At 36.3% G+C, this 20194-nt stretch overlaps 1 protein-coding gene across 4 annotated transcripts in view; it reads right to left on the reverse strand.

Annotated features, from left to right (window-relative positions):
• Window positions 1-8536: 8536 nt before the first annotated feature.
• The window catches only part of LOC129005400 (SET and MYND domain-containing protein 4-like), a 30961-nt gene continuing 19303 nt past the window's right edge, over window positions 8537-20194 (reverse strand). For all 4 annotated transcript variants that reach the window (XM_054434274.1, XM_054434278.1, XM_054434275.1 and 1 more), the window contains exons 9-12: window positions 18604-18858; window positions 14986-15132; window positions 11961-12132; window positions 8537-8684 (exon numbers count right to left, since the gene is read on the reverse strand). In XM_054434274.1, coding sequence (XP_054290249.1) covers window positions 8582-8684; window positions 11961-12132; window positions 14986-15132; window positions 18604-18858 — 677 coding nt within the window. In that variant the 3' untranslated portion in view covers window positions 8537-8581. The remainder of the gene's footprint in view (window positions 8685-11960; window positions 12133-14985; window positions 15133-18603; window positions 18859-20194) is intronic.

Consider the following 20194-nt stretch of genomic DNA (forward strand, 5'->3'; position numbering starts at 1 on the left):
AGTCCGACAGAGTCCATATCTGAGTTTGTAGCTGCACTAAGAAGACTTACGTTCACATGCAATTTCAACTGCCCTTCTTGTGAATCTTCAGTGGTCGATTTGTTTTTACGTGCACAATTCATTCGAGGATTACGAGATGAAACAATCAGTGAAAAGATTCTTCAGCATCCAGAATTGACTTTTGAAGGTGCGTATGAACAGGCTCTGACTCTTGAAGCATCAAAAAAGGGTTGCAAAACATTTCATGGAACTGATTCGATAAATAAAGTTTCAAAAGTTTTTCATTAACAGGGTGGCTAGTGAAACCACATTGAAAAATTCCCTGACTTTTCCATGATTTTTTTAAACTTTCCCTGATCGACAAATTCAAAATTACAATTTTAATACTAAATAAATAAATATAGGATGGAGAGGACACAGCTAACTTACCTGATGAAAGGTTGCAGACAAGTCAAAGAACACATAAAATCACACACATAATATACTTAATATTTCGCCTCTTTCAGAGGCTTCTTCAGAAGTAGGCCTAGATGGTAGTTACAAAACAACAGTTTAAATAGGATGACACAGTTTGAATTCAAAATGTCTGACAGGTTGTCCAACTGACACTGCACAAAGCACTAAATACAGGCACATTGCAATATTGTATTTACATATAATATGTATATTGAAAAGCAAATTAGTTTTGTCCATGAAAATAAATACTTAATGAATATGTACCTCCTGCCCCGGTAAAACCATTGAAGCCCAATGTGTACTCCCCTGACAGTGAGCTACGATTATTCCATTCCAGCTTCAACAGCAGTTTCCAACGGTTACCAATCGACCACGTCAATTCTAAAACCCCTGGTTGATTTCCCTCCTGTTCAGTATTTAACTCCCGCTCCTATTCATTTTCAATACCCTACTCCAGATCCAGTCAAAACCTGCTATTATTCAACGACTCGAGTAAGCTATTAAGCTATACACCGCTCTAATGAAAAAAAAGGAAAAAAAAAACTGAAGTTAATTATCTACACCACAAATAAGTATCAGTTATAAGTATTCCACACCAAGACTTCAACCTGTTGTTCTCTTTTTAGAGGGGAAGACTGTAATATATTATATTATATCACATTACCTGGCTCTTGCAATTATCTGAAACATCTGTAAAATGTTTATGTTTACATTTTTCTATGATAATAAAAATTCAGTTTTGTTCTAACATTTAGAATCACTTTTATTACTGAAATATGTTTTATAACCGCAGCACAGCTGATGTTCTATATTTAATTATTTTTGTCTATGGTAATATACCTGACAGTAGTAGTTAATATGTTAATAACATGGTAATTGTTCTACATATGTTTTGTGTTATTGTTTTATATCTTGATTGAGTTTTTGTTAAATTAGAAATAAACAACCTTTCTTGAGTTCAGTACAATTATTTAATAATTAATTTAATGACATGGTGCCGAAACCCACACGGAATAGAAATCAGAGGTATGACTTTAAGGAAGATGATGATATCCATACAAACCATACAGAAGACAAAGATAATAATGTAAAACCACCAAAATGTCTTGTGGTTTCAAGTACTCAGATGGCTCCTTCTTGGAATAAATGGAAGCAACAGTGGAACTGGTACTACACAGCTTCTGGCCTTGATAGGAAATCCAATGCAGTACAGGTAGCATCATTTATGTCTAGTTTAGGCCCAGATGTTATAGATATATATAACAGTTTTGGTTTCATGGATGATGAAGATATTGAATTAGATGAAGTTGTTCAACGATTTGATAAGTTTTTTGTTGGTAAATCTAATGAAGTATTTGAGAGATTTTTGTTCAACAAAATTACACAAGAAACCCATCAAAGTTTTGAAGATTTTTTTACAAAATTGGTTAACCAAGCTAATTCTTGTAATTTTGAGCAACTAAAAAACAGTTTGATAAGAGATAGAATAGTTATTGGCATATCAGATTCTAGCTTAAGGGAAAAGCTACTTTCTACTGATAAGCTTACCCTAGATGATGCAATTAGTAAGTGTAGGGCACATGAACAAGCTAAGAAACAACTAGCAGAAATATCCTCTGACAGCCCTAGAAATGTTAATGTCGTCAAAAGGAACGATTCCTTTTCTAGGCCTACGTTACAAAATTCAGTCTTTGACTGTAAACGTTGTGGTTTAGAACACTCTAGAGGCCAATGTCCAGCTTTTAATCGAACTTGCAATCAATGCTTGACTAAAGGTCATTTTGCTAAGATGTGTAAAACTCGAAAGAATCTCCCTAGTAAGAGTAAAAATACTGATGTTTTAGAGGTTGTAGGTAGAGAATGAAGATTCTGATTATCCATTGCATGTTGATTGCATCTCTAACCCAGTCAAGAATCAAGATTGGACAGAACCCTTAAAATTGCCAAATAACAAAACTGTGCAGTTTAAATTAGATACTGGGGCTCAGTGCAATGTTATTTCCCATGATTTGGCACTAGCTTGTAATCTGAACATTGTACCTTCTGCAACAAAATGCCTTGTTTCTTTTAACAACCAAAAGACGCCAGTTTTGGGTGAAGCCATTTGTCCAGTTGTAACCAAAAAGTCTCATAAAGACACTGTCTTGTTTGTAATAGTTCCAAATGGGTATCAATCAATATTAGGAAGAGTATCATGTGAAACCCTAGGGTTCGTAAAACGGATTGCTGGTATAATTGATCAGTCTATAAGTGGATTATATGATGGAATAGGGTGTTTGAAGTCATTTGAGTATGATATTGATCTTGTGGAAAATCCTAGTTTCAAAATACACCCACCCAGGCGAATACCCCATCCAATACGTGATGCAGTGAAAGCAGAACTAGACCAAATGGTAAAAGACAAGATTATTACTCCGGTAAGTGAGCCTACTCCTTGTGTGTCTCCTATGGTCATAGTCCAACAAAGAGACAAAATACGCCTTTGCATTGACCCAACTGATCTAAACAAAAATGTAAAGCGTAGACATTATCCATTGGCTACATTAGAGGACATCTCAGCTAGATTGAATGGTTCTAGTTTATTCACCGTCCTAGACTGTAAAAAAGGTTTCTGGCAGATAAAAGTTACGAAGAGAACATCCAAACTACTAACTTTTTCAACACCTTGGGGGCGCTACTCTTGTTTACGCATGCCCTTTGGTTTGGTATCGGCCCCTGAAGTGTTCCAGTATATTATGTCAGACTTGCTCAAAGGAATTAAGAATGTAGAGTGTTCAATGGATGATATACTCATTCACAGTAACAATGAAAGTGACTTGCAAAAGATCACGAACGAAGTAATGACAAGGCTGAGTGAATCAGGACTTACACTTAACAAAGAAAAGTGTATATTTGCCAAACCGATGGTGAAATTTCTTGGTCACATAGTTTCAGACCAAGGGTTACAAGCTGATCCTGACAAAGTAACAGCCATTTCAAGAATGAAGGAACCCACATGTTTGTCTGAGCTTCAGAGATTTTTAGGTTGTATAACATACTTGTCAAAGTTTATACCAGATGTTTCGGTTGATAGTCAACCTCTTAGAGTTCTCACTGAAAAAAATGTGGCCTGGTTCTGGGATACGCCACAGCGAGAAGCATTTAACAAGTTAAAGCAAAAACTGCAAAGAACTCCCGTGCTTCGTTACTATGACCCCAACTCTCCTGTGACTCTCTCTGTGGATTCAAGCAGTTATGCAGTAGGTGCTGTTATGTTACAATCTGGGCAGCCCGTAGCTTATAATTCCAAAGCATTGACTCAATCACAACAGAACTACAGTCAACTTGAAAAAGAGACATTCGCAATACTGACTGCTTGCAAAAGGTTTCATGAGTATGTATGGGGATGCAAGGAGTTGATAATAGAGTCAGATCATAAGCCTTTAGAGGCTATCTTTAAGAAACCGTTGTCTGATGCTCCTCCCAGAATCCAAAGAATGTGTTTGGAAATCTTACCATATCGACCAAGAGTTGTGTACAAGCGGGGTTGTGAGCTTCATCTGGCTGACACCTTGAGTAGAGATTGCTACAATGACAATCAAGATGATGAACCTCATTCAGTTGATAATTCCTATGTCTTCTGATACAGTTTCTCGAATCAGAACTAGTGTTGGAAAATGCACAGAGCTTTCTAAATTGAAGGAAATAATCTTGAATGGATGGCCCGAAGAAAGAAGCAATGTTGACAAGGAATTGGTCAAATATTTCACTTTTAGAGAAGAACTAAGCTGCTATGATGGCCTTTTGTTTAAAGGAAGCCGTTTGATTATACCTGATGAAATGAAACTTGAAGTGTTACAGAATATTCACCGTCCTCACAAATGTGTTCAAAGTTCAATTAACACAGCACGTGACTATGTATATTGGATTAATATGGAAAGAGATATTGAACAATATGTAGCGAGGTGCAATGTATGCAGTAAATATCAACGAGATAAACCTCAAGATGTGATCCTTCAAGAAACAGTACCAGTGAGGCCATGGCAGTTCATCGGTGCTGATGTTTTTGAATGTGGAGGTAAAGACTTCTTAGTAGTTGCTGATAGTTACTCAGGATATTTTGAGTGTGAAAGTCTAAGGAACAAAAGTAGCATTACTGTTATTACACACCTAAAAAAGTACTTTGCAACTCATGGTATTCCAGATGAACTAAGAACTGATGGAGGACCATGTTTTGCTTCAATAGAATTCACTAAATTCGTATCCGAATGGAAATTTAATCATAGAATTTCATCTCCTCATTTTCCAAGATCCAATGGGCTGGCGGAGAGGTATGTCCAAGAAGGGAAAAACTTAATTGTCAAGTGTCAAGAAGAACAGTCCGATATTTATCTTGCACTTCTTCATCACCATAACACACCAAGAGGTAACCTAGGTTCCCCAGTTCAGCGGCTGATGAGTAGGAGGACAAAGACTTTACTTCCATCTACGACCAACCACCTTATTCCGATGGTCATAAAGAATGTTCCAAAACAGCTAGAAAAAAATTAAAAGGCGAGAGAAGCTATACGGTGATATGAGGAAGACAGAGCCTGATCAGTCTAACACGTTCGCGGCGGCATGGGAGCGATCGCTCCCATACGGAACCCTAATGCCATCCTGGTGGGTGCGATCGCTCCCAAGCTGCAATGCAGTACGAAATGATTTATTTTTAAGCCAGGATTAGAGCTAGAAACTTGAAACCTCGCACAGCACTGCTCAATAGTATACTGTATTTTGTTGTGGTGTTGGTTGGTAGTAAATCTTCCCGTAAATCTCCGTCTGGCAATCTCAAAATTCTACTTTTGTCCCGTCTTTTTCCCTCCATTTGGCAATACAATTCCAATGGGACCGGCTACGTTACAAGCAGTGCTGCTATCTGTTGGTGTTTAGCGAACTACGTGGACTCTCGTTGTAAAGCAGGACATCCTCGCACGTTATTTGCTATTTGTCAGCCCGAAATTGAAAAGCCAATCACACGCGGCAATCGGGTTTGTTCGATGCTGAGGGCTGCGCCGGACCTGGGATACGCCCGCCATTTGACGTGCCGCCGCGAACGTGTTAAACTCGATGAACCAGTGCTTTTCAGATTCAAACCAAAGTGTTGGCTGAGAGCAAAGATTGTTCAAGTTGGTCCTGAACCACGATCATACAAAATCCAGACTGGTGATGGACGAGAATACCGAAGAAACTCGTGGTTCCTAAGAAAAGACAAGTCATTCAGAATCTCCCATGATGTGAATAAAGGTCAATCGTCCAGGTCAGAAGAACATAACAATGACTCAGCTCCTGTTGTAAGACGAGGGGAAAGGATTAGAAGAAAACCAAATAAATTTGACTTGTGAAGGAGGGATGACAGTAGTAGTTAATATGTTAATAACATATGGTAATTGTTCTACATATGTTTTGTGTTATTGTTTTATATCTTGATTGAGTTTTTGTTAAATTAGAAATAAACAACCTTTCTTGAGTTCAGTACAATTATTTAATAATTAATTTAATAACATTTAATAATCTAATTTAATAATACTCCCTTTTTTTATAGAATTTCAATAGTGTGAGAGTATGGTAGGTTGTTCAAGCCTTGATCCCATTTCTTCTACCTACTTTACATCTTTTTAAATGAATGCATAATAAACAGAGAGCAAACTTTTCTAGCGGTCCAAATCTTGTCAATCACTAATTGATTTTATTTGAATGATAATACCTTAACCCTCCAGGCCAACAGTTGTCAACCTGTAGAAGGGTGTGAGCACTCCTAGAACATTTTTTTTTTAAATAAAGAAAAAATAATATAAAATATGATTTAGGATTCTAGCTCCCGGTATATAAAAACTATAAATTTAATCACATTACCTTATCAAAAATGGAATCTATCTATATATTAACAGGCAAGCATGTTTCTTTCAAACCTTTTCTCTCAGCTCGTGGGCATCGCAGGGAAAATCTACGCATACTGTTAGAAAGATATTTTCCTGTAGATGTGCAGAATCCCCTTCAAAATTAAAATAGGCTCAAATATAAGCACAAAAAATGAATTTGAAATTTTTTTTAAATTAACATGGGCTTTATGGGTTGCCATGCTGGTGACGAAATAACAACAAATTATAAACAGAAAATCAAAACAAATGTAAGAAATTACAATCACATGTTTTATTTACAGGGTGGGGTGGAAATAGAGAAGCCTCTACCTTCGACCATTTGACTTGCAACATTTCGTTCCCATCTAAATGTTAAGTTGTCGCCAGTTTTTAAATTAAATTAAACTAGTGTACCTGTTGCTTGAATTCGAGCAATTGCAAAGCATTACAGGCGTTATTTTAAATCGAATAACGGTCATAATTTCCGATGACTTTATAAAAGTCGTCTCAAAGATAATGGAAACACTCACGATGTACACAACAGATAGATATAATCAAAATTGTTTATAAATATCTTATCTTTTTTCAAAAGCTGATCTTGTTTTTTAGAGTTTTCTACAAATGTTTCCCATCAAGAACTGACCCATGTATATGACGTCACATTATGAAGTCATAATCAATTCCAAACAATTGATATACTATTTTATGTTGATTATTTTATGATAATGACTACATATATCTTTAGAACATATATTTTTAGTGACATATATAATGTATTTAGTGACATTTCAATTTTTTTCTGACTCTGGCTCCTGATGGGTCAGTACTGACCCATTAGTATGACGTCACTTTTTGACGTCATTTTCACTTCCGATCGTATTATATAATATTGTATTTCAATAAGGACACAAAAAGGAATGTTATACAACAATAAAGATTTTTAGCAATACGATTCGATTTTATAATTTCCTTTAGCAGTGAACATGTTAAAAGCCTCTGGGGCAGAGCCCCAAGGGAATTTACCTCGTTTCTCTTTTGATGGCTCATCTACAGACCAAGACCTTTCTTTAGAGACCCCAACCAAGTTTCTACGCCCAGCTGTTCTCTGAAATTAGCTGTGACAAAAATCTGTTTTTCCTCCACAAGAATAACATGGGATGGGAATTTAAAGGCCACTGGGGCAGAGCCCCAAGGACATTTACCTCGTTTCTCTTTTGATGGCTCATCTACAGACCAAGCCCTTTCTTTAGACACCCCTACCGAGTTTCTACGCCCAGCCGTTCTCTCAATTTAGCTATGACAAAGAAAAACAGTTTCAAATTAATATATAGATTCGTCATAGTTGATGTGAGCCACCAACAGATTTCTCTAATCTAAATGAATAATTTCTGTAGAATACACAATGTTTTTTATCAAGTAAAACTTTTGGAACTACTTATTATGAGTTATAGCAACTTTTATGACCCATCTACTTTATCAGCAACAAAAAAAAGGTAGAAAATAGAATTTTAGACGCACATTCTTTGACTGGCTCACACAACAAATGTTTTTTTTTTTAATAAAAAATGAATGGTGACAGCTGGTCCATAGGTGGGATGTCTACTTCAGTATCCAATAGTCAATGGGTGTAGATTACTATTGGTCGAGTTTTCGACCACTGGACGACCACTAGTATAAATAATTATTACAGGGATTAGAATGATGCTATTTAACCCATTTGCACCATTTTATTTATGTACCAAAAATCCCAGTATCACTGAAAAAAAGGACACATTTTCACTAAATTCATACTTTTCATAAAAATAGTTAAATAGCTGCCTGTATTACGCAGCATGTTTCCTGATATCATTCTAGGAACATAATATTTTGATGAACAAATTTAAATATTATATGTATATATTGTAAGTATAAATAATTCATTTTTTGAAAAAACCAAATTTTAAAATTTCAAGGATGACGTACCAGTACATCAGCCGTGATACTGTACATCACTGACTTGACGTACTGGTACGTCATCCGATGCAAATGGGTTAATATGACATTTTGAGCTTAATATGGGGACGTGAAGCAAAAAAGGTTGGAATTCCTACTCTAGAACTTGAAGTAATGTAGAAAACGATTCCAGACTTGAACCTGTGATGTGGAGGTGGCACATTATAAAGTTCATCAAGAAAAGTAATGGGGTAATCAAAACATCATAATAGGAACAATCACAGTTTATTGGATAAGGTGTACAAAAAGTCAACTCAATCTGAGTCGGTTTCGTTTGCGATTCTCTCCAACTCGGCATTCCTCTTACAAATCGCATGGAACTTCACCAAATAGCACCTGTCCTTTTTCATCCATTCACTGAAATAATGTGAATTATGTTCAATAGTTTTTATTCAATAAAATAATGTAAATTATGTTCAATGGTTTTTAATAAGTGCTAGAGGGTAAACTAAGGTGTTATAGGGGTTACTAAGGTTTTGGCACGGAAACTTTCGATTTGACCTTAACCCTTGGAGCCCTGAGGATTATTAAGTAAAATTTAACATTTGATTCTCTTTGTAAGGGAACAAATATTCCTAACTATTTAAAACAATTTAGTAGTAGGCACATCTCTTTTTGACATGCCAATCATTTTCTATTTCGCCAATCTCTGTTGAAAGCACCCAAAACGGCCAAAACTCATGAGTTCCACACACAGATAGAATTGAAACCCACAAACAGGGAGACAACCTTAGATTGTGCTTGAACATTGATCAGTCCAATTATTGGTCTACCAACAACAACACTGGTTAATCCAATACCCAAACGTTCAAAATTTTATTCTCAGATTGCAGTTGGCAGGCATAATTTTTAGCTATATTTGAGTTGGACTTGCTCAAATAAGAAATGTAGAATTTAAGGGATTATTGAAGACTTGTAAGAACAAAAACCAAAGTTTTAGACATTTTAGTTCAGAAATCTGTCATTTCCCAAGGTAAGAAAGTACCAAAACATAACAAGAATATTACTAAGACCAGCTGGATGATCATGTAAGAAAATCACTTGAGTACTTTTTACTTTTAAAGGTAGTATTTTAAAGGGTTTGTTTGTTGACTGGGACGGTGGCGTCGTCCTGTAATCTAGCTACTAGGATGCCATGAATTTTGGATATTTAATTGATATAAAATTGTGGATGCTGTACTCCCTGGTGTGGATTAACGTCCACACTAGTGAGTACTGCGACTATCCGCAGTACTATCCTTATAATTGGAACTTCTACCATTGATATTTTGAGTTAATTACGATATTCGACGGCTTCATTCATTCATTGAAAGAATTTCATCTTTGTAAATCCAGCTAGACTTATACCACCCATAATTAACCTACAATTCTTCAGCGCCTTTGGATGCACAGCAAAATCACCCATTAAAAAGGTTTAGACAAATGTCATGAAATAGTTAACTGTAACTTATGGTAGTGCAACACAGTCACTGTATCCTTTTACTTCTGATCAGAAAGTTTTAAAAGGTATAGAGCACTTTACAACATTAAAACAATACAATTCATTTAAATTGTTTAGTGCTCACAAGACAGCTGTCTTGTTTACAGAGTGGTAAGATGAAGTGTTTATACCGATTATCAAAAACACAGTATTCCCTCTACAAAAAAGGGACTTTTGTTAATGCGCCAATCCACCTTTGGTTAAATATTTTCAAATGTAAAATTGGAAAGTAAACAAAGATTGCAAGTGGTTTCCTAGGAAACAAAATATTCATCAGTTTGTAAATTATCCTCGTTGCAACAGGAGCTTTTTAAATTCAACAATCTTCATCGATTAAATAAAAAAAAAAATCTAAATTTGTGTTTATCATGGATAAAGCTGGGTTGAAGAAAACAACAACAAACTTGGTACCCAAGCCCACCAGGATGCCTTATATAAACTTTGTGCAAGCATTTCGCAACTCGCACCCTGGGGAGTTCAGTCCCAAGGAGATGATAAGGGAAGCAGCTGCAGCGTGGAGGTCTCTCAGCGACACTGATAAGAAGCCGTTTGTGGATCTGGCAGCCAAACAGCCGCGTCAGAAGAAAGTCAAGCGGCTTAGAAGACGCAGGACCGACAGTGAATACTCCTACTACTAGTTCCTTCCGGATTTTGTATAAATTCTATGTGAATGTGTGACTTGTGTTGAAGCTAAATTAAAAATATTTATATTTTAAAGTAATCATTTGTGAGTTAACTTTTTATTTGGACCTACTTTTTTGCAAGCTGACAGGTATTTTGTATGGTAAAGTATTTTATGATTGTGATCATGTTTACTAGTTCGGGAAACTGTAAAAAGATTAGGTAAAATCCATGATAAACCCGGGGGTGACAAGGGTTCAAAAAGGTTGTAAAGGAACAATCGGACAATTCCCTGTTGTCCGGCGACATGAGCATTAAGCCTCGTTTACACGGGGCAAGTTTACACGCTACTCGCCGGCGAGTTGGCAAGTGTGCTTGTATTTTTTCACACGGAGCTTGTCCACTTGCCAACTCGCCGACGTGTAGAAAGACGCTGGCAAGTCGGCGAGTGCGCTTGTACTCGTTCACACGATGTTTTTTCCACTCGCTCAGTAGCTGGCTTGAACTAAATCCTCCGACATCTTCGAATAACATGCGCACAAGCACAAGCAACTGTGTTCACACTGGGCTACTTTACACGCCTACTCGCTCAAAAGCTGGCAAGTTGGCGTGTAAAGTAGCGGCGTCAACTTTTTCCAGAGCTTTTTTACAAGCAGCTTTTGAGCGAGTACGTCGTTCACACTGAGCTATTATACTAGCTGCATATAAAAAATCCGGCTTGTAGCATGTAAACTCGCCCCGTCTGAACGGGGCTTTACTGAACGTGTGGATATTTATAGGCATGCGATACTCCCTGGTGTGGATTAATGTCCACACGAGTGAGTACTACAACTATCTGCAGTACTATCCTGAAAAATGAGACCAATTCGTATATACCATGGCAAAAATGTGGTTCGGATTCCGCAATAAACTGCAGGTCTCTTAGTTGCCTTTGGCTGTATGGGCTATTAATTAACAGCTGTGTCTAAGGAACATGTCGGCACTATATCGGATGACTTTAAAAGTTCATTTTGTCAAAGTAAAGGTTAGTTAACTTTTGTGTGCAATGTAACATTCCCGATGACCATAGGTTTTACATAACAATTAACTTGGAAATTTTTCTATATAAAATATGATTTTAAATTAACTCAAGAATCATCTATAGGCTTGCAAGCAAGCCAGAGATTTTTAATCCAGTTGAGCTTTTAAAGGTGAGTTAGCTTATGTGTGCAATGTTACTAAAAATCTCTGATGACCATAGGTTTTACATAAAAATTTACTTGGCAATTTTTTAACTTAAGAATCTACAGGCGTGCAAGCAAGCCAGAGATTTTTCAATCAAGTCAAGCTTTTAGAACAAACATTTTACTGAAGCTCTTTTTGGCCTGAGCCTCAGTAAACAATGGATGTGTTGTAATGCAATATAGTAAATAATTTGAGAAATCACAAATCTGTTCAAAAAGCAATGTGGTAACATTTTAAAATTACTACTTATATTATTCAATTGTCTTTCAAGTTTTTGTATTGAATATTAATATAACCTTCATACTCACTGGTATTCATTTGAATCTGCATTCCCTTCTTTGGCCATCTTTGATGTTGCAAAGTCTATCAATCCTCTAATTTTATTTAATTCAAAACACAGTTGAATGCTGTAAGGACCATACTGCTTCTCAACAGAATCCAAACATTCTTCAACAATTTCCACTGCCTCGTGAAATTTGCCTGAAAATTGCAGTCATAAAATCAATTTAATGACAGTGGATACAGCTTCATATAACTAATGAAAACAGTCACTGTTTAAGGATGTGCGGCATGAATGGTTAAATTTTATCACTGTAAACAGCTGTATTTAAAACAAGTAGAGGAGGCGAGCTGGTCTAGTGGTAGGACGTGGGTTTCGGTCGCTGAGCTCCCGAGTTCTAAACCCGCCAAATCACCAATGGATTTTATCTAAATGATAATGCTGCAACCCCTGCCTGAAGTAATGTAAAAGCAATCCTGGGCTCATGCCTAGCGTCCTAGGACAAAAAAGGCATAATTTTAGAAAAGTTCTAGAACCATAAAAATACACAGGATAAATTATTATATAATGCAAAGAAGATATTAAGAGTACAAAAGATAACAGTTGAACAAGAAAACTCCCAGAACCTAATTGAGGTCAACGGCAGAGCTAAGGGAGTCCCGGAAGAAAACAGTAACATAGACATAGACATATTTTATTGACACAAAACGTTCTTTAAAAAGTTACATTTCATACATAAAAACAGGTGTTTCGTCATAGTTATGTATTTTATAGTAAAATTAATAGTTAACCCCTTAACTGCCGTCTAAGTAGCCTAGTCAAAATCCGCCATTGCCACTTATTTTTGCTGTTTTTGACGATTTTTACTTGTGATTTAATCAACTGTTCCAGTTGTTTTTCTAAAGAAAATAGTTATCAATATTGTTTGTAGACATCTTCAAAAACATTAAGCTTTAACAATACCCTACTAAAATTTGTGATTGTGGGGGGGGGGTGGGGTTCAGGGGTTTCTTGAGTTAGGCCTATAATAAAAATTAGGCCTACAATAAAGTCTACAACTCTAATAAATCGTCATCCTCAAGCTTGTCACCAGCCATTACGACTAATATTTACTACTCATTCAACACTACCAAGTAAATAACCACCAAAAAACACAATTATAATGACACGCATAATGTACGTAAGCATTACGTAAGCTTCCGCAAGCACGAGTTTTACTGAAACTACGAACGGAACTGATCAGGACCATTACTGACCTATAATACCACTAAAATCCACCAGATTTCAGCACTAGTCAAGCAGCACTGTCAACAACTTGTTTACGTACGTATATCAGAGATAAGGCGGGAAGTGAGCTGTTAAAAATAAAACACAACAGCTGATTACGTCAACACGAGATAACTCGTACGTGGCGGTTGCTCTGAAAACTAGTATCGCCCGGCATATCTCGTGCGTGGCGGTTAAGGGGTTAAAGTAACTAAAATAAACTCATGTCAGATATCAGAAAATTTGTATCTACACTATAGGGTTCTCCAAAAATTTGTCAAGTGAATAGTAGGCTTTATCAATTATTTTATCTTTTATTTTATCTTTGAATTGAGTAGCATTTAAATTTTTTAGATACAGGGGTAATTCATTGTACAACCTAAGTCCCATATATTGAGGGCTGTTCCTAAATATTGTCTAACTGATAACCAAACGAGTGAAGCAATATTGGGAAAATAAGAATAGATGAATACAAGAAGACACAGATTCAATTGAAGGCCATAAAATAATAGGAACACAATAAATGGACACTAATAGTATTTTGCATGCCAGCATGGTCAACAACTCCAGCACAATCAACAAACTTTTCTGAAAGTAAGACAATCATAACCTCCTTACAACAAAACATAAGTTTAAAAATGTATAAACAAGTTACTATGCAATATGTTCTGAAAAACAGCCCAGTTTCCAAGGAAACTTCTCATTACAAACATTTTCCTGAACACCTACACACGCAAAATTTTCAGTGAACAAATTTTGAAACAATTCAAAATGTCCAAGACACAGCTTACACTGAGAGGTCTGCAGAGTGGTTTCACCCTGGTCCGACGCAGTGTCATGACCGGGGCTGCTCGACTACAGAAGGGCAAAGTGATTCCTTCCACCGCCTACGACGAAGGAACTTGTGGCATCCCTCCGTGGGTCATTGAGACTGAACTGAAGAAAGAGCAGAAGAGAGAAGAGATCAAACTGCCATCTCATCTGATCCGGCCACCGTGCCTGCCTGGAGGGGTGGCGGGAGACTACCAAACGTGCGTGATCGAAGACAAAGAAGGTGGAATGTACTGCGTGCCCTGCAGACTCAAGTACAAATACCCGTCCTTCTCTGAGAACATTGACTTTGTCCCACCGAAGGAGAACGTGTGTTGGTGGAAGGGAACCTCGGCAGAATGTGAAATAAACCAGGAGGCACTCAATAACATCACAAAACCAGCTACTTGTGACTACGGCGATTTTGGAAATGTCAAGCTTGATCTTTGACAACGTCAACTAATTATGTATTTATTCACTGTGAAACTGATAAGGTATTACACCACACAAGAAATGAGTTGTACATTATTAAATAGTTTGAAATCGATATGACGATTACACCTCGTAAGTTAGATTTAAGAAAAGAAAATGGCAAATAGGTAATACTAAAATGGTGAAAGTGGATAGAATTGGTAATGGTTATTGTAATAATCCTGTTATAGTCCTATAACAGAATATTGCCTCCTGAGGCAATAACTAGGTTTAAGTAATTAGTCTTAACAATACAATAATTATTCAATGAGTAAGTAGTTTTTTATGGTTCAAAAATGGACATAGCCTTCCTTGATCATTTGAATAAACAGTCCTGGCTAATGCTGTATGCTCATTCCATAGCCACACAGGTCATCTCACTCTCCATTCTACACTCACCTCACATGTACTATAATAAGAATATTCAGTCCAAGGAACCAAAGTGAGCATCGCTGTCTCAAAGTATCAATTTATTGATTTATATTACTAAGAAATATTTTACTTACCCAAATCAGCATAAGCACGAGCCAAACAATCTTTGTATGTCCTTAATTCAGAGTTATGTATATAGAGGCATTTTGATGCCAAAGTAACGCTTTTCTCCAAAATTTTCAGGGCTTTTTCAGTTTCATTACTCTCCAATAGTCTTTCACCTGTAATGAAATAAATTAATACAATTACAATCGAAATATAAATTACAATAAACTCCCGACTATCCACGAGTAGATTAACCACGATTGCAAAAAATAAAATATATTCTGCAAGTTAAATGTAGGATGTGCTATGTTATACAGTGTAGACCAAGATGTTTAGTGTGATGAGACCATCTCACAGAGTATTTTGCTATTGTCTACTTGCTTCACCAACCATCAATGAGTCACATCCTTGCCAGTGACATTATGGGGTGTCTTATGACTTTTTTATGACTGGGCCTATACATGGGCTCTTAATATTATTTGTTTTGTAAATATACGTAGATCTAACTATACATTCAAAATTAATGTTATTTTCCAGTCATTTTAGGTGCTACACGTCTTCTCAGTCTTCAACTGATTAACCGGGGTTTTGCGGGTTGGTGTGAAAGCAAAATAATGTTCAATCGGTTCCAGGAAAGATGCACTTGAGGTACTGTTATTTTAAACTACCGGCTGGCGAAAACAAAAACAAATATTTTTCTATAAAAACAAATGCGCCTGGAGGAAAACTCTTGAGCCGACCCCTCGCACCGCCCCCAGACGAACAACTATTGGAAGCATGCCCCCCATAGTGACAGTGCGAGTGGCCGCCCCACATCCCTAACAAAAATGAAAGGCCGTGGGTGAATATCAAAAAACAAACAGTTGTCAACAAAGCCTATATTAATTCCAAAATTCAACAAATAACAATAATCAACAATGTCAGCCATCCAAAGAATTCATTTAAAAATCTTTCAAAAAATTTACCCTTCTGAATTACAAACTGGTACCAGTAACAAATTAGGCCTAACAAGAAATAATTAAAGATGGTAACTGTAAATATACTTTAAACTTTGAAAAAATTAACAATTAAATAAATAACAATACTATAAAAATATATAACGAAGAATCAATCATTTTGCGGGGCCCCCTTCAAATATAAAGTTTTTTTTTAAAATGTTCGTAATTTCAAAGTATAACTTGCGTATTGCGTGGCACAACTATTATCCTTGCTGGTGGCAGGCGGTGGTGGTGGGTGACGATGAGTAGCTTAATGGTCCCCGGAGAAACTGGGCCATTGGCAGACCCAGGAGGTGGAAGATGGAGTGTCCCCCCGGGCGACCCTCTCCGAGGACAGCAGCAAATCCAAGCCTCCCATCCGGGACCCTTTGAACACATTCCAGGCCTAACTAATAAAAGTTCATGTAACTTGATTTTAACATTAGGCCTACCTAGCTTTTCAAGCCAAAAAACTCCAAAAAACAGTTTCCGCACCACTCGAACAACGTCCAAACCATTAAGAGTGATTTTATTAATAAATATACTTCTTTTAAATTAGGCTTTCCTTTATAAAACAGTTTTTAAGAGTGATAAAGAGAAAATGACTAGACAAAATTAATTCAGATAAATAAAGCTTTAAAAACATAACAATAAATAGACTTTTAAATATTACTAACTTTAACAACACATTCTGACAGTAAAATTTTATAAAGATTGGAGTTAACAATAAAAAATATAAATTATCTGGTCCAGAAGGGTAAAACACATTAATCAAACACAAAACAGTTACATAAATACTACAATAAATACTTCAAAAAACAGTTTACACAAAATATTAAAAATTCTTTGGCTGGAGGTGCATTTTCAGGTAAAACCGGTAATAACTCCGGTTATTACCAACCAAATTTGCTCAAATTGCTTTTAAAAGCTGTGGCACAGGTGCCCGCAGCTTTTAAAAGACAAACCCATGCCTACCAACTAGCCTGAGGCTAGGTAGGGGGTCAGTTACCTACGGTCACTCAGCAAACAGAAATGCGCTAAACTAAAACTTAAATAACTCGGTCATTTATTAACCAAACTTAATCAAACTTGCAGGGGACATGTAAGAGCACTAAAACTAACTAGTTATGACCGAGCTTGGCCCCCAGGAGGTGCCATTACTTAACAAAAAATAATTAGGCTGAGTGACATGGCCTACATTACAAATAGCAAAAAACACAATTACAGGGGACAGAGGGACAAAATTTACATGAAATAAGCTGTAGGCCACAATAACACACAAAATTGAGCACAAACTAGGCCTTAGGCCTAATAATAAGTTAACAGGGACACAGAACAAACGGACCATAGCCCGCACAAAAGTGAGTTTCAAAGTGAGTTTTCTTGGGTAATATCTGGCCTAGAGTCTCGGGGAAAGCTTTGAAAACTTGACGACAAAGAAAACTACAAAACTAACCAGAAAAACTTGTGGTCTGACCACACAAAGCTTGGCCAAGGCCCAACAAAACTCTGTTCAATTTCAGCCTCAGAAATGGGTCTAGCGCCTTGAAAAACAAGTAATTGGTAATTAAAAGTAATTCCAATGCACAGAAGGTGCTTAATACTTGTTTTTCACTAGCCAAAACCCACTCAAAGCCTGCTCAACATGTGGCCGAAAGCCAAAACTAATTCAGAAACTTTCTAACCTAAAACAATCAAAAATATCAAACAACTTACTCATCTGACGTTTGCGAAACACTTAAACCATGACTTGAGTCTACGAAGAACGGATGAACAAAATTAACAGTGACATTAAAGGATTAACACTGATATTCATCGAAGATAAACAAGTCTTTACAAATCAACAATCGCCGGCCTTCTGGTGAAAATGTGACAGAAGGCGGACATTGACTCTGGGTTGCAGGATTGCTGCCCGACCCAAACCGACTGAGTTCCGGCGCAAAGCCAGTGCTCGCACTATAAAAAAAACACTGAGGCGTGACATTGGTGGGACGCTTGGTGGGCATGTCACGGCTCACTCTGTGCTGTCACAAATGAAAAGTTAAAACAGAGTGTAGCCCATCCTGTATTTAAAGGATGCCTTCTCGAGTTTTGTTCCAATTGGCCGGACAAAAATATGTTGGATTTGCTCAAAGAAGAGTTAGAAACCATGTTAGAAATAAGAAACACCCCTTCAAAATCTAAATGTTTTCCACAAGCCCTTTACCAAAACACTTATACCTAAACATTTAACAAAAAAAATGTACGATTAAAAAAATGGTTAAACCTGGTTTCATGTTGCACAGGCAGACTTGTATTTTAAAATAGACTTAGCAAAAGAATATGGTTAAAAGGGGCGAGATGGAGGTATCATTTACTTCATTCCATGCTTACAGCTTTGAAATTATATGGCAACCAGCATAGATTTATTAACTTACAATTCAAACCCTCCAGAAATATTGGTTCGATGTTATGCATCCAAACGAAAAGAGATCGCCTAAAAACATCTAAAGGTCGCTGGTTCAATTCCATGCAAGATCGATTCTGGGTCTAGATGAAATTTTGTCATCAGGAATTAATGATGCTAACAAAAGGTTGAAGTTAGAAAGTAACAAAAACAAAGGTTTAGGCAGTTTCCTTAAAAAAGCCAATATAATAACAATAGAAACAAAATTTATTCATATCACCAACCTTCACAAAAACCTTCATGTGCGGTGAGCGCCATATTGAGTAGTTCTACCAACATTTGCTGTTGACCGCAGTCAGAACATTTCGCATGCCCTTCCACCACTGGACCTGCACAGAAGGTGCACCGGAATGCCAAGAACTGGTCTAAATATGCGTCTGAATCGTCATTGGAGCATCTGTTACAGCAGCAGTCAAAGAAGTATTGGTCCCAGAGTGCTTTCTGGCGATCTTTTCGTTTCATGCTGGAATAGTGGGGACCTGTAATAGAAAAATGTACTGATATAAAAATATTAATACTACTGTTGAAGTTGTAAGCTAAGCAAGCCTAGAACCGTTACCAAATAATAACCTTGAACCCCTGTTCTGCACAGTTCCAAAAGTATCAGAGTCAATGTTCTATCTCTGGGAAATAAGTTGTTGGTCTTTAACTAAACCATAACGATGATAAATGTACCAGGCATTATGTTGAATATATGCTAAGACTCACTGTTTATTTAGCCAGGATCATTTTGTGACATTTTATTTTATTGGAAGAAAATACAAAAAAAATATATAAACAGGAAAAATACAAAAATATATTTATTTAGCTACGTATTATTTGTAGAGAAATTTAAGGTAGCTTGAATTTAGGAAAATATGTTGGAAACAGGAAAGATAGACAAAGAGACCTTGGATTTCAGGTGCATTCCTTATCTCTTTCATGTCCGATCAGCTACAATACCTCTCCCCTTTCCCCTCCCCCCAAACCCCTTCTGTACTCTTCCATTCTGTGTCTAGTTCTAACTCTGAATTCTGAGTAGCAGGATATTTAATGTTGGATCATAGTTTAATTGCCCGTTGTGGGGATTTATGTCCAATATAATTATTGAAGATTTGTTATTTAGTCAGTATTAGTTCACATATTTTGGTTCGGAGTACAGTGCAGTTAAATTTGTCTATTAATATTATAATTGACAAAATCTGAGTTGTGTTACAGTCATTTTCATACAGGATTATCTTAACTTACTGAATAACATAAAAAAATATTGCTGAAGCCTTAGGGTAAGTTTATTCCATGTATTATTTTATTAGATTTAAGGTGTTTTCAAGAAATTTGTAGTTTCAAGTGATTTAAATAATTTGTAAATTTGATTTCAAACTGCCAAATTGAACTGTGCAGACCTGTTAGATTTGGACAAACTAAAACCTGTTGGTGAAGTTACAAGTTTGAAGTTACAAAATTTGCATAAATTGTTTTTGTAACTCGAGAAATTATATTTAATTGATTGTTTTGAAACAAAGGTATATATCCTGAAAGTTGATTTTGCAATGAATAATTTGCTCTTCTTTTGTCAAAGACAGAAATGTATCAATTACTTCTAGTGTTTAATTGTTTTATCATGTGTTTAATTGTTTTGTACAGTAAAAATTAACTTGTTTATTTTACCAGGCGCATTGATCAGGTATGTACATTGTATGGTTCAATTTAATGTTGTATTACCGGTATTATTTAATTGTTGTATATTTATCCTTGAAAATTGATTAACCTTGTAAACTTGTATTTTTAATTAGGCTGTAATACTTTTTGTTGTAAAGCTGTATATACTCCCTTTCA

This window comes from Macrosteles quadrilineatus, unplaced genomic scaffold (genome assembly GCF_028750875.1).
Source record: "Macrosteles quadrilineatus isolate MER2022 unplaced genomic scaffold, UCM_ALF_1.0 Scaffold_21__1_contigs__length_2333173, whole genome shotgun sequence".
Taxonomy (NCBI): Eukaryota; Metazoa; Arthropoda; class Insecta; order Hemiptera; family Cicadellidae; genus Macrosteles; species Macrosteles quadrilineatus.